We start from the raw sequence: 14,372 nt of genomic DNA, 5'->3' as shown, positions 1-14,372 counted from the left end.
TGGGCTCAAGCTCTCGAAAGTCAAAGAGTCAGAGGTGACTCCTCAGGCCTTGCAAAAGGCAGTGATGAGGGCATGAATACCTAGCCTCGAGGAGTCATGCGGAGCAATAAGAGAAGTGTGACTCGAGTTGAGGTACCCGAGGTTCATGTCCATCTTCTGAATAATGCCATAAATTAACCTGGCCTTGTCTAAAGTGATGTCTAAAGTATGAGAGGTGGAGGCCAAGTTAGAAAAGGAAAGTACACTCTAGGTTTAGGCCAATGTTAGTCATCTCATACGACTAACTTCTTTATAGAAAACATTTTCCAAAACTTGTATAGTTCCCCAATTTATGGTTATTTTGTAGTGATTTTGTAAATAAATATTGTTTTATGATTAAAACTGTCTCTAGAATATTTCCATTGGATTTAATGAGGAAATATGAGCAACTTTAGGTGAAAAAGAGGCTAAGTCATGAAGTGCTACAAGTGACAGTTGATCTTAGCTCATTATTGGGCAAAGCGTGCATCCACCGCTAAGCGTAACTTCAGCACGCTTAGCGTGATAGAAGAATTTGGCAGAGCATCAATTTCAAGACCGCGTGCTAAGTGCGAGATCAGTGCGCTAAGCACAACAGTTGTCTTCAGCCAGGCTCAACGCACGCCTGACGATAAGCTCAAATCCACTTACTCACGCTAAGCATGAGGGTGGCACTAAGCGCAACATTGCGAATTCAGACCCTATTTAAAGCCTGTCTTGTGCAGAATTAGGGTACAGCATTTATAATACCCAGGGCACAAAATTCCACAGGACACCACAATGCCTATTTTGGGAAAAGAGCTCTGGAGGCAGCAAGAGGAGCAGCTTTTGCAGAGATACCTAGGTTTTGTAAGCTCATTATTGTTAGGGTTTCTTCTGTAATGGCCGGCTAAACATCCTTGTTGGGGATTTCTAATGAACAGTTGATGTAATTATTTTAATATCTAATTGATTGTGTTTCTTGTGTTCAATGCATCTTTAAGTGCTTAAATTTTGTATGCTCTTGGTCTGATCAACCATTTGTGTGCCTAGTTAGGTGATTTTAACATTGGGAAATGTATTATTGACTTAGAACTTGAATGCAGCAGAATTGAAACTTAGTCTTATAAGAGGGATCTGCAGATTAAGTTTTGGCTTTAGATATGTTGTTACAATATTGTTGTTTGGTCTTAGTCTACTCCAACAAGAGGGATCTGAGAACAAAGCTCAGGCTAAATTAGTCTAAAATTTTGTAAGATATTTAAGCAAGTCTAGTCCAACAAGAGGGATCTGAGGACAAAGCTTGGATTGATTCAGTCTAACTAGGGATTGAGGTTTAGTAATTTAGGCTAGAGCATAGAACACAAAAGCATGATTGATTAGAGAAACATCTTTATATGCATTAGCTGGTCTGTTAGAAAGACCCAACATTTCTACCTATTGTTGTCAATTTTATTTACTTGCATTTTTATTGTTTTTAGCCAAGACTTAGTTTAATCATATTTTAAATCATCAATTATCAATGTTTCTTTCAACAATGTCTTATTTCTGAATTTAACCCTGTCTTAGACTAATTCCCTGAGTTCGATACTCGGATTCATTCGTTTTAATTTTAAATACTTGATGATCCGATGCGCTTTCCGGAAAACCGGATTTCCCTTGAACATATTTGTATAAGAAAAGTGGACCAAAAAGTAACTGCAAGGGAAATCTACCAAAGTATTTATGGCGCCGTTGCCGGGGAACTAGATTTAAGTAGATTTTAGTTCACTTTTACGACATTGCTTTATATTTTTCTCTTTCATTCATTGATTCTTTATGTTCATACTTTAGTTACCGTACATTCATTATTCTTTTGAACTGGATAATTGTTGTTCTGTTTTCTTGTATGTAAAGAAGATCTACTGCAGGTGATTTGATTCCAATTGATTTGGAGATTAACGCTACCTGTAGAAGGCGTAATTCAGAGAGAATCAGAAAATTTTTGCAGGATTTAGAAGCAGCAGCAACTCCAAAAGAAGAACCTCGATCTTCCGAGGCATCTTCTAGTTTTCCTATTGTTGGGCATTCTCATATAGAACCAGTTGAAGATATAATCATGGATGAAGAGCCAAGAAGAGTAACCCTGAAGGATTATTCAAGTTCTATTGTGCCACAATTTTTCACTAGTATTGCACAGCCAGAAGTTCAAGTTCAGACAATTACATATCCTCCTTCTTTGATATAGCTGATTCAAAATAATTTGTTTCATGGTCTACCCAATGAAGACCCTTATGCTCACCTAGCCACCTATATAGAGATATGCAATACTATTAGGTTGGTAGGTGTACTTGCGGATGCAATTCGGTTGAGTCTGTTCTCATTTTCTTTATCTGGATAAGCTAAGAGATGGCTTCATTCTTTTAAAGGAGACAGTCTGAAGTCATGGGATGAAGTGGTAGAAAAGTTCTTAAAGAAGTACTTCCCTGAATCGAAGACTGCAAAAGGAAAAGCTACCATCTCTTCATTCCACCAGTTCCAGATGAATCGTTGAGTGAGGCACTTGAAAGATTCAGAGGTTTATTATGGAAGACTCCCACTCACGGTTTTTCAGAACCAATACAACTCAACATATTCATAGATGGGTTGAGACCACAATCTAAGCAGCTCTTGGATGCTTCAGATGGGGTAAGATCAAAATGAAGACCCCTGACGAAGCAATGGACTTAATTGAAAGCCTGGCTGCTAGTGACATAGCCATTTTGTGAGACCAAGCCCATATTCCCACCAATAAGAGTTTATTGGAGCTAACCTCATACAATGCTCTGTTGGCACAAAACAAGTTGCTATCCAAGAAACTAAGACACTAATAGAAACACTAAGTAAGTTGCCAACTCAGCTTCATTCTACACAAACTTCATATTCTTCTATTTTGCAGGTTGCAGGATGTATAATTTACGGTGGAGCTCATGAATCTGGATGTTGTATCCCTAATGAAGAACAAATTCCACATGAAGTCAATTATATGAGGAATCAACCCAGAGGAAGATTCAATACAAGTGGATTCCCAGGATTTTAGAACAACCAGTAGTATGAACAATAGAGATAGTGGTAAAATCACCCTGGTAACCAATTCAACAGAGACCAGGTTGTCAATGTCTAATCAAAAGAGACTCTGGCTCAATTCATGCAAGGGACTCTAGCTTAATTCATGCAAGTGTCAATGTCTAATCAAAAGAGCACTAAGTCTGCAATTAAGAATTTGGAAGTCCAGGTGGGCCAGCTTGCAAAGCAATTAGCTGAAAGACCGTCAAACAGCTTTATAGCAAACACAGAGAAAAATCCGAAAGAAGAGTGTAAAGTTGTGATGACTAGAAGCAAAATGGCGATACAAGCGGAGGAAAGTAAAGCTGATCAGAAGGTGGAGGGATTGAAACAACAGCTGGCTGATGAATTGCTACAAGTGATAGTTGAGCTTAGCTCATCACTAGGCTAAGCGCGCATCCACTGCTAAGCGCAACTTCAGCGCGCTTAGCGTGACAGAAGAATCTGACAGAGCATCAATTTCAAGGCCGCACGCTAAGCACGAGATCAGTGCGCTAAGCGCAGCAGTTGTCTTCAGCCACGCTCAGCGCACGCTTGGCGCTAAGCTCAAATCCACTTACTTGCGCTAAGTGCAACATCACGAATTCAGAGCCTATTTAAAGTTTGTCTTATGCAGAATTAGGGTACAACTTTTATAATACCCAGGGCACAAAATTCCACAGGACACCACAATGCCTATTTCGGGAAAAGAGCTCTGGAGGCAGCAAGAGGAGCAGCTTTTGTAGAGATACCTAGGTTTTGTAAGCTCATTATTGTTAGGGTTTCTTCTATAATGGCTGGCTAAACACCCTTATTTAGGATTTCTAATGAACAGTTGATGTAATAATTTTAATATCTAATTGATTGTGTTTCTTGTGTTCAATGCTTCTTTCAGTGCTCAAATTCAATATGCTCTTGGTCTGATCAACCATTTGTGTGCCTAGTTAGGTGATTTTAACATTGGAAAATGTATTGTTTCCTTAGAACTTGAATGAAGCAGAATTGAAACTTAGTCTTACAAGAGGGATCTACGGATTAAGTTTTGGTTTTAGATATGCTATTACAATAATGTTGTTTGGTCTAAGTCTAGTCCAACAAGAGGGATATGAGAACAAAGCTCAGGCTAAATTAGTCTAAAATTTTGTAAGATATTTAAGCAAGTCTAGTCCAACAAGAGGGATCTGAGGATGAAGCTTAGTTTAAGTTAGTCTAAACCTAGGAGGGCTATCTAAATTGAGCCTAGTCCAACAAGAGGGATCTGAGGACAAAGCTTGGATTGATTCAGTCTAACTAGGGATTGAGGTTTAGTAATTTAGGCTAGAGCATAGAACACAAAAGCATGATTGATTAGAGAAACATCTTTATATGCATTAGCTGGTCTGTTAGAAAGACCCAACATTTCTACCTACTGCTGTCAATTTTATTTACTTGCATTTTTACTATTTTTAGCCCAGACTTAGTTCAATCCTGTTTTAAATCATCAAATATCAATGTTTCTTTCGACAATGCCTTATTTCTGAATTTAACCTTGTCTTAGACTAGTTCCCTGAGTTCGATACTCAGATTCATCCGTTTTGATTTTAAATACTTGATGATCCGATGCGCTTTCCGGCAAACCGAAATTACATCAGTTGTTCCTTAGAAATTCGCAACAAGAGTGTTTAGCCAACCATATAGAAAAACCCTAACACAAATGAGATTAAGAGTATAGAATAATTGTTCCTTACACAAAAACAGGGATCCCTACTCCTCTTCTCAGCATCTCACAATCATTCTACAACTCACTAATCTCTCTCTAATTACAAAACCTAGGTCTCTCTACAAAAGTTGCTCCTCTTGCTGCCTCCAGAGCTCTTTCCTCGAAAAATAGGCACTGTGGTGTGCTCTGAAATTGTTGTTAAAAATTTTTTGCCCTTTGTCCCCTAATCCGAGACGTTGCGCTTAGCGCCACCCTTGCGCTTTGCATGAGCAAGTGGATTTATGCTTAGCGCCAGTCATGTGCTGAGCCTGGCTGAAGACAACCTCTGCGCTTAGCACGCTGATCTCGCGCTTAGCATGCAGCCTTGATACTGATGCTCTGCTAGATTCTTCTGTCACACTAAGTGCATTGAAGCTGCGCTTAGCGCTAGATGCACGCTGAGCCCAAATGGTGAGCTGAGCGCAACTACCACTTTTAGCACTTCAAGATTTAGCCTCTTTTAACCTAAAATTGAACAGATTTCATCATTAATTCCAATGGAAAGTATTCTAGAGACAGCTTTAACAATAAAACAAGATTTATTTACAAATTACTACAAAATAAGCATAAATTAGGGAACTATACAAGTTTTGGAAAATGATTTCTATACAAAAGTTGGTCGTATAAGACGACTAACAAACTCCCCCAAATTTACAGTTTTGCTTGTCCTCAGGCAAAGAAAGAATAGTTCACTCGTCCTCAAGTGAAAAATTTCAATGGTCAATCAAAAATGGTGTTTGCTTCACAGAAAAAAAAGTCAACCATATGAACTGAATATCATGAAAATCAATTGCTTTTCACAAACATGCAGTTTTTTCATAGATAGGAACATACGCAATTAGAGTCACAACTGAAATAAACTAGTGAGAATGACAAATATCAAGGAAGGATCATCAACAAAAGCCTCCCAGTCATTGTTTCACTCAAGCTCAAGTGTTTAAGCTCAATTATAAAGAACTAACACAAGTCCCAACCTTTGCATTTCATCTCATACCATACAGAAATAAACACACAAAATGAATCCAAAGGACTTCTAGGCTTGTAATGGGTTTAGGCTGCCAACAAATCTTGGTTTTTTAGGATTCAAAAGCTTAAGTTCTAGGAGAGCATTCATCCATAGATAAACCTTCACTTTTTCATTCATTCCCACCCCCAATACTTGCCTTTTTTAGGCACTCAGCTTTCATTCATGGAATTACAACATACACACTTTTTAGTTTGATCCATATTTATAGTTTTTTTTACATATATACAGAAACAGTATGAGTATATACAAAAATAGTGTGTGTATGCTATTTACTTTGACCATTACAATTCTTACACAGCGTCTCCCCCAAATTTGGGACAAATTTGCTTTGAACCAAGCTTCCTGTGGATGATGCTTTCCTACAACCTAAGACAAGGTAGCGGGAGATAACGCTGTATAGGCTCTAGGTTCAATCAATCAATAATTCATTCAGCTCAAATTGGGTGCAAGGGATAAATCATTCAAGCACGTGGTCAACTTTTTGGCTAAGTGGCTATCACAATCAAACATGGCCTTCATCATCCTCAATTTCATGCATTCATTCCATACTTCAGAGATTCATGCAAAAATCAATACTAAATGATAGTCGTTTCTCTCAAAATTTATGGATGACACTATCACCGGGATATGGTCAATGCATTCCTTCACAATCAATCTGACAAACTGACTAACATTTTCAGTCAAAGTTCTAATCACATGTTCTTTCTCTTCTAGTGGATGCATGCTTGATCAAAATAAACCTCTAATTATTCCACTCCACTCAATTCATACAACTCTCATTCATTTCATTCACAAACACTCACTTCATAACAAAGAAGCCACTAAAGCATGATTCAATCAATTCACTGTTCAAGCAAGCTTTTTGTACAAGCAAACTCAATGACTGAAATTAAAACAACTGAAACATAAATCAAACTAAATACTGATAAACTAAAGTCTTCATAATTTGCAAAATTTAAAAAAAAAAAACAGAATTTAAATGTCCTGTTCCTCTTGTGGCTGATCTTCATTCAGTTATAGTACTGGAGCTGCTAATGAATCCTGAATGGTGGGCTCAGGCTCCAAAAACTGTTACTGCTGGCTAGGTCTCCTCAGGAGCTGGTGCAGGGGATGGCTCTGGCATGGGATCTGGAGAAGTTTCCTCCTCCTGAACCATAGGTATATCTGCAACAAATGAAAAAGGATCGGGGAGAGGAGTGAGCTCATCCTCTACAATTGGAACTAGCTCCTCTGTGTGTTCCTTAGGCTCATCATATTCAGGATCCTGGGCTGTGGATGCCCCACCCCCTCCAACAGGAAAAGGCTAGACTCCTGGCCAGGCCACCTGAGTCTGAAACTCCTTCATAGTCATGATGAAAGGTAGGCCGAGGCTCTGAAAACTCTGCATAAGGATTACCTACCCTCTATGGAGGCTCTAAAGCATAGAATGGAGCATCTTAGGAGAAAATGTAAAATCTGATGCAGAAGCAGTTGGTATCTATATAGGAAGTTGTGAAGTGGATGGTGAAGCAGAAGTAGATGGGGCTGTAGGAGTAGGCAAGGTGGATGAAGAAGGAGCTGAAGTGTCTGGCACTACTGTAGTAGTGGGGGTCTCTAATCTTCTACCCCTGGCCTTCCTTGGCCCTCTGAATGTCATTGTTGGATCATATAGATTCCAACAGTTCTTCTTAATGTATGCCAAGTTAATGGCAGGGCTCAGGCTCTCTAGGGATCTAGAATCTGATTGGACTCCTCTAGCCTTGCATAGAGCTGTGATCAAGGCTGGGAATCCAAGTCTAGAGCAATTGTGTTGTGTAGTAATAGAGATTTGGTGTGAGATGTGGTACCCCATATTCATATCCATCTTCATGATGATGCCATAGATTAACATGGCCCTTTCCAATGTGATGTCAAAAGTATGGGAGGTTGGGACCAAGTTATAATAAGAAAGAACGTTCCATGTCCGAGTGAGAGTAGTCATGTTCTTCCTTAAGATCTTGAAGGGGAGACCATCAACATTCAGCTCAAATCCCCTCCCTGGGATACAGAGCTTAGCAGATAACTCTTAAGGATCAGGTCTCAGGAGTGCAAATCTCGAATAAGCACATAAATTCTCCCTCTCTTCTACAATAACTGGGGTCTTCAAAAAATTATTCAAAGTATCTTCATCAAATTTAATTAGATGACCCCTGACCCGTAACTACTTAGGTGACTTGTCTTCTGGGTCGTAGAGGTTTGCATAGAATTCTTTTACTATGGTAACATTGATGCTGCCTTCATCAAAGCTTGTGAGCTCTTCGTCCCAGTGTCTTCTCATTAGTTCCTCTTTAAAGTCATCGAACTTTGTGTGGTAGATTACCATATTTCGTTCTGGTAACAGCTTCCTTGGTACAATTATATCAGTATACCTTATGTGCCATTATTTTCTCCTATTTCTTAACCCTTTTTGCACCATTTTAATTACTGATTAGTCTTAATTGTCAAATTAATTATGCAGTTTTATCATTTGGGCCTATTGGACTAATTTTGTGTTTTTAATTTAATTTCAGGAGAATTATAAGCAATTGAGCTTGAATCCAGAATTAGGCTTGGACTTTAAGAAAGCAAACAATTTTATCAAATCTTATCTTATCTAGATTTTATCTAATCTAGATATTATTTCATCTAGATCTTATCTTATCTTATTTAGATTTTATTTCATCTAGATTTTATTTTATCTTATCTTATCTTGTCTACATTTTATTTTATTTATGGGCTTGGACTTAAAACAGATTTGTAAGCTTTGGGGCTGAAAACTATATAACAGCACCAAGGTTCTAGTTTAGGCTCTTCTCTCTCTCTCTCCTGTTTTCTTTTTTAGTTTTAGGCTTTTCTTCTTTTAGACACCTTTTCGTTTTGCAATTCCAGTTTTTACTTTTTATTTCAGCAATAAAATTTCGTTCTTCAATCTATAATTTCGTTCTCTATTGATTAATGCAAGGCTAAGTCTACAACGTTGTTTTCTCTTGAGGATAAAGCACAGTTCTCTTTGAGGTTTTATTATTACTATTAAATTCTGTTCAGTTTTTCCTCTTCACTAATTACTCTGAAATTGTTGCTATTAATTCATGCATGCTTAGTGCTTGATTAATTGTCTCTGCGCTTAATTTACGTTCATGCTTCATGATCGTTTATGATTAATTGGTGTATGTGTTGCTTAATCACATAATGAATGCCTTATGTTAAATTTCGCTTAGTAATTTAATTTAGGGTTGGATTAAGTGGTTGAACTGATAAAGGATAAACTCTCGTAACCAAGGATAAGAGACTTGCTTGTGAATCAAGGGGAAGCAACATGTTTTAATTTTGATATTTTATAATTCGCATCTATTTGCTGTTTAATTTACACAAGTAAACAACCCCCCCCCAATTCGTTACTGTTTTATTACTATCTATTATGAACGTTTGGTTGACCATTGCTCGTTGGGAAACGACCTAGGATCACTTCCTAGATACTGCATTTTTAATGTTTATTTGATTCGGGTACGACCTCGATCAATACCTCTCCCAGGCTTCTTCAAAGGTGAACCTAGACCGGTCATATCTAACTTAGGAAGGTGTAGAAGGAGCCTTCCTTTTCTTAGATGCCATCTGCAAAATAATTAGAACAAAACATAAGATTAAACAAGGCTTATTCTCAACAAAACAAAAAATAAGACTAAAATTTTGACTGGGCGCTTAGCACAGAAGGCTGGGCTTAGCGCGCCTTATAAAATTTTACTCGTGGGCTAAGCGCAGCAGACTCGCGCTTAGCCTAAAGACACAAAATATTTTTCTGTAGATTAGGCTTAGCGTAGCATGCTGGGCTTAGCCTAAGTTTACAATTTTCAAAATAGAAGAGAGTCTGGGCTTAGTGCAGCATGGCGCACTTAGCTCAGCCTCACCATAATGACACTCAGGCTTAGCGCATAGGGTGCGCTTAGCCTAACTACAAAAACTCAAAAACAGTGAGAGAGTTGACCTTAGAGCAGCAAGGCATGCTTAGCTTAACCTCCTCGACATAGGGGCTTAGCACAGCAGCTGCGCTTAGCCTTATTCAAAGGACTAACTAACAGAAGCATAGTGGCGCTTAGCCTGACAGGTCAGGCTTAACGCTGAACAAAAATTTCAAAGATCTCAATGTCTGAACACTAGGCCCGCTTAGCACACAAATGAGCTTAGCGTGTTCATAACTTTCGTTCATCAGAAGGGATGAACGTGCCTAGCGCGACATGGTCCACTTAGCGCGATCATTTGGAAATCCAAAATTTTAACAGTTGTGATGAACAGGCGCGCTTAGTGCGTTCATCGCGATTTCCAAATAGAAACACAGGGGTCTTCACCCCTTTTAGCCACATTGCCCCTAATGGGCTTCTAAGTTACCTAAAATCCTAGAATGTCTAACCCTAAAACTAAAAACCATAACTTAACAACATTACTAACTAAGAAAGCAAGAAATCATCTATCCTATGGTTTGAAGGATGAAAATGAAATTGAAAATGTACTCACTTACTTGGATTGTGATTGTAATGCAGAATGAAGCAAGAACAGAGCAGGTAGTTAGTTTCAACACACAGCGGAAATGCACAAATGCTCAGGGTAAGCAAAGGCAGAGGCAAATGATTTTTAGGTAACACCCAAGTGCCTCAGCCTTTGGTTTTTAAAAACTGAAATTTGTATGGCGCGCTTAGCGCACAGCTGCACTTAGCGTGTCACGTGATGTTTGCGTTTAAAATCCCGAGTGCTTGGCCAAACCTCGCACTAAGCCCAACTTGAAGTTTCAAATTCCAGTGAGCATCTGGGGCTTAGCGCAATAGGTTGTGCTTAGTGCTTTCTACAACACAAAATTTTCTACAATATGCGTTTAGCCTGAGACGTGAGTCTTAGCGTGCAATCAAGCTTCAACTTACAGAGAGTAGTTCAGGCTTAGTGCAATAGGTGCGCTAAGCGCACTTCCAAGAATTAAAAAATAGTAAGAGATTGGTTCTTAGCGCATCTTGCTGTAGAAGCAAGCTTCATGATGATGAATCAAGTTGATTCAAGAAGTTTTGATAATGACAAAGATGTTGACAAAAAGCCCAAAGAATGATTTCAAGATTAAATCAAGAACAAATTCAAGAATCAAGAGAAGTTTGATTTCAAGATTCAAGAAAAGATGAATTCAAGTTTCAAGAGAAGAAATCAAGAAGACTTCACATGGGAAGTATTGAAAAGATTTTTCAAAAAACAACATAGCACAGTTTTGTTTTTCAAAAGAGATTTTCACAAAATTTTCTAAGTTACCAGGGTTTTTACTCTCTAGTAATCGATTACCAGTTTCCTGTAATCGATTACTAGTGGCAAAGTTTGATTTCAAAAGCTTTTAACTGAATTTACAATGTTCCAATTGATTTAAAAATGGTGTAATCGATTACAAGATATTGGTAATTGATTACCAGTGCATTTGAACGATGGAATTCAAATTGAATTGTGAAGAGTCACATCCTTTCATAAAAAGCTTTGTGTAATCGATTACAAGGATTTGGTAATCGATTACCAGTCTCTTTGAACTTCTTCTTCTTCTTCCTTTGCAAAAAGCTTTCTAAAGTTTTCTGGTTTTCCAAACCTTGAAAACAAAAGTGTGCTATTCATCTTTTTCATTCCCTTCTCCCTTTGCCAAAAATAATTCGCCAAGGACTAACCGTCTGAATTCTTTTTGTGTCTGTCTTCTCCCTTTTCCAAAGAACAAAGGACTAACCGCCTGAATTCTTTTGTGTCTTCCTTCTCCCTTGTCAAAGAATTCAAAATGACATAATCTGAGAATTCTTTTGATTCTTCCCTTTCCCATAAACAAAAGATTTCAAAGGACTAACCGCCTGAGAATTCTTTTGTTTCCCCCTTCACAAAGTTTCGAAGGACTAACCGCTTGAGAACTTTGTCTTAACACATTGGAGGGTGGGTGCATCCTTTGTGGTACAAGTAGAGGGTACATCTACTTGGGTTGTTGTAACTGAGAACAAGAGAGGGTACATCTCTTGTGGATCAGTTCTAGTGGAGGGTACATCCACTAGGTTGTTCAAAGAGAACAAGGGAGGGTACATCCCTTGTGGATCTTTGCTTGTAAAGGACTTTACAAGGTTGAAAAGAAATCTTAAGGACCGCAGGTCGCTTGGGGACTGGATGTAGGCACGGGTTGTTGCCGAACCAGTATAAAACTCTTGTGTTTGTCTTCTTCTTCCCTACACTCTTTAATTTCCGTTGTGCACTTTAATTATCGCTTTTACTTTTGGTTAAGTTTATATTTTTGTTCTTTACTTTCTTAACATTATAGTAAAAGCCTAAGAAGGGTAGATTTTTAATTAGTAAAGGTTCATTAATAATTAATTCAACCCCCCCCTTCTTAATTATTCCAAGGCCACTTGATCCAACACCTGCCCCGCTATGCCCAACTTGAAAGCTCAAATTCCAGAATGGATCTGGGGCTTAGCGCAGGACAGCGCGTTTAGCGCTCCAACAATGAAATTTTCCAAAGGAGAAGTGGCGCTTAGCACATCATCCATGCTAAGCCCATTGATTAAGGTTCAATTACAATGATGTTGGGCTTAGCGCAGTGATGGGCGCTTAGCTGAACTATTCAGCCAACCAATCAAGGGTCTGTGCGCTTAGCGCGAGCAAACTCGGGCTTATCGTGTGAAGACTGGGTGCTTAGCGCAAGGTCTGCACTTAGCGGATAGAAAATTACAAAAAATTTGCTAAGTCTTTTTCTATCTATCTCTTCACACAAGATTAAAACCCCTTGTTCATTACCAAACAAGCTGATAATTAATCACAATCACAAGCAATTATCCTAACTACATGCAAGAGATAAGAATGAAAAAGAGAAAAGGGAAAGAAAAGTTGGGTTGGCTCCCAGTAATCACTCTTTTAACGTCACTAGCTTGACGCATCATCCTGTTATCCAGGATCTAACAAGGTTCCTACTTCAAGGACCTTCTTCTTAGGTCTCCTTTCCTCCATCACATGCACTTTCAGCCAGACATTTTGGCTAGGTGGATCTTTGTCCTCATGGGACAAATAAAAGTTGATCTTCTCATCTTCTATGCCCATTTGCAGCATCTTCTTTCCCATGTCTACCACGCAGCTTGTAGTAGACATGAATGGGCGGCCAAGAATGAGAGGAATGTTAGCATCCTCTTCTATATCTATGACAACGAAATCAGCTGGAAATATAAGGTGCTTAACCTTCACCAAAACATCTTCAATGGCTCTATATGGCCTTGTGATGGAGCGGTCAGCTAACAGGAGGGTCATGCGTGTGGGCATTATTTCCAGCTCTCCAAGTTGTCGGCACATGGAGAGAGGCATTAAGTTGATACTAGCTCCCAGATCTGTGAGAGATTTGCCTACAGCAACCTCGCTGATAGAACACGGTATCGTGACAACTCCAGGATCTTTGTGCTTGGGTGGAAGGATACCTTGAATGACAGCACTACAGTTACCCTCCACAACAATTTTGTCATTATGGATGTACCAGTTCTTCTTGGTTAGCGTATCCTTCAAAAATTTGGCATAGAGGGGCATTTGCTGAAGTGCTTCTCCAAAAGGCAAAGGAATTTCCAATTTCTTGAAGATATCAAGAAATTTGGCCAAATGACGCTCTTTATCTTTCCGGGAGGGTACCAATATGTTCATGGGAAATCCAATTCGCCGGAAAGGGCACCGGATCGTCAAGTATTTAAAATTAAAACGGATGAATCCGAGTATCGAACTCAGGGAACTAGTATTAGACAAGGTTAAATTCAAAAATAAGTCATTGTAGAAAAAAACATTGATAATGGATGGTTTAGAACAGAATTAAACTAAGTCAAAGCTAAAAATAGTAAAAATGCAAGTAAGGAAGATTGACAACAATAGGTAAAAGTGTTGAGTCTCTCTAACAAACAAGTTGATGCATAAAAGGATATTTCTCTAATCAATCATGCTTTCATGTTCTATGTTGTAGCCTAAAGTACTAAACCACGATCCCTCATTAGGCTAGCTTAACTCAAGCTTCGTCCCCAGATCCCTCTTGTCGGACTAGGCTTAACTTAAGCAGCCCTTGTAGGTTTAGACTAATTTAAACTGAGCTTCGTCGTCAGATCCCTCTTGTTGGACTAGGCTCAGCTTAAACAGCTTACGTAAGTGTAGACAAATTTAACCTAAGCTTTGTCCTCAAATCCCTCTTGTTTGACTAGGCTTAAATTAAACAGATTATCATCACAGCATATTAAGAAAACTAAAACTTAATCCTCAGATCCCTCTTGTTGGAGTAAGTTTCAATCTTGCTTCTATCAAGTTCTAAGGCAACAGTACATTTCTCAATGCTAAAGTGACCTAACTAGACATACAAATGGGTGATCAGACCAAGAGCATGTAGAAATTAAGCATTGAAAGAAGCATTGAACATAGGAAACACAATCAATTAGATATTAAAGTAATTACATCAGCTGTTCCATAGAAATTCCCAACAAGAGTGTTTAGCCAGCCATACAGAAAAACCCTAACACAAATGAGATTAAGAGTATAGAATAA

At 38.6% G+C, this 14,372-nt stretch overlaps 1 protein-coding gene across 1 annotated transcript; it reads right to left on the bottom strand.

The window, feature by feature from the left end:
- Nucleotides 1–12,755: 12,755 nt before the first annotated feature.
- On the bottom strand, nucleotides 12,756–13,493 carry LOC102668355 (uncharacterized). Its single transcript, XM_006575861.1, has one exon. It carries the CDS (start codon nucleotides 13,491–13,493, stop codon nucleotides 12,756–12,758), a length of 738 nt encoding a protein of 245 aa, XP_006575924.1.
- Nucleotides 13,494–14,372: the final 879 nt, after the last annotated feature.

The sequence above is a fragment of the Glycine max genome, chromosome 13 (genome assembly GCF_000004515.6).
Source record: "Glycine max cultivar Williams 82 chromosome 13, Glycine_max_v4.0, whole genome shotgun sequence".
In the NCBI taxonomy this organism is placed as follows: domain Eukaryota; kingdom Viridiplantae; phylum Streptophyta; class Magnoliopsida; order Fabales; family Fabaceae; genus Glycine; species Glycine max.
The sequence above is the reverse complement of the archived record's forward strand: the minus strand, read 5'-3'. Positions and strand labels throughout refer to the sequence as shown.

Bases quoted from the DNA above. Each gene is read 5' to 3' on its own strand.
- LOC102668355 (XM_006575861.1), bottom strand. From the start codon at position 13,493: ATGAACATATTGGTACCCTCCCGGAAAGATAAAGAGCGTCATTTGGCC.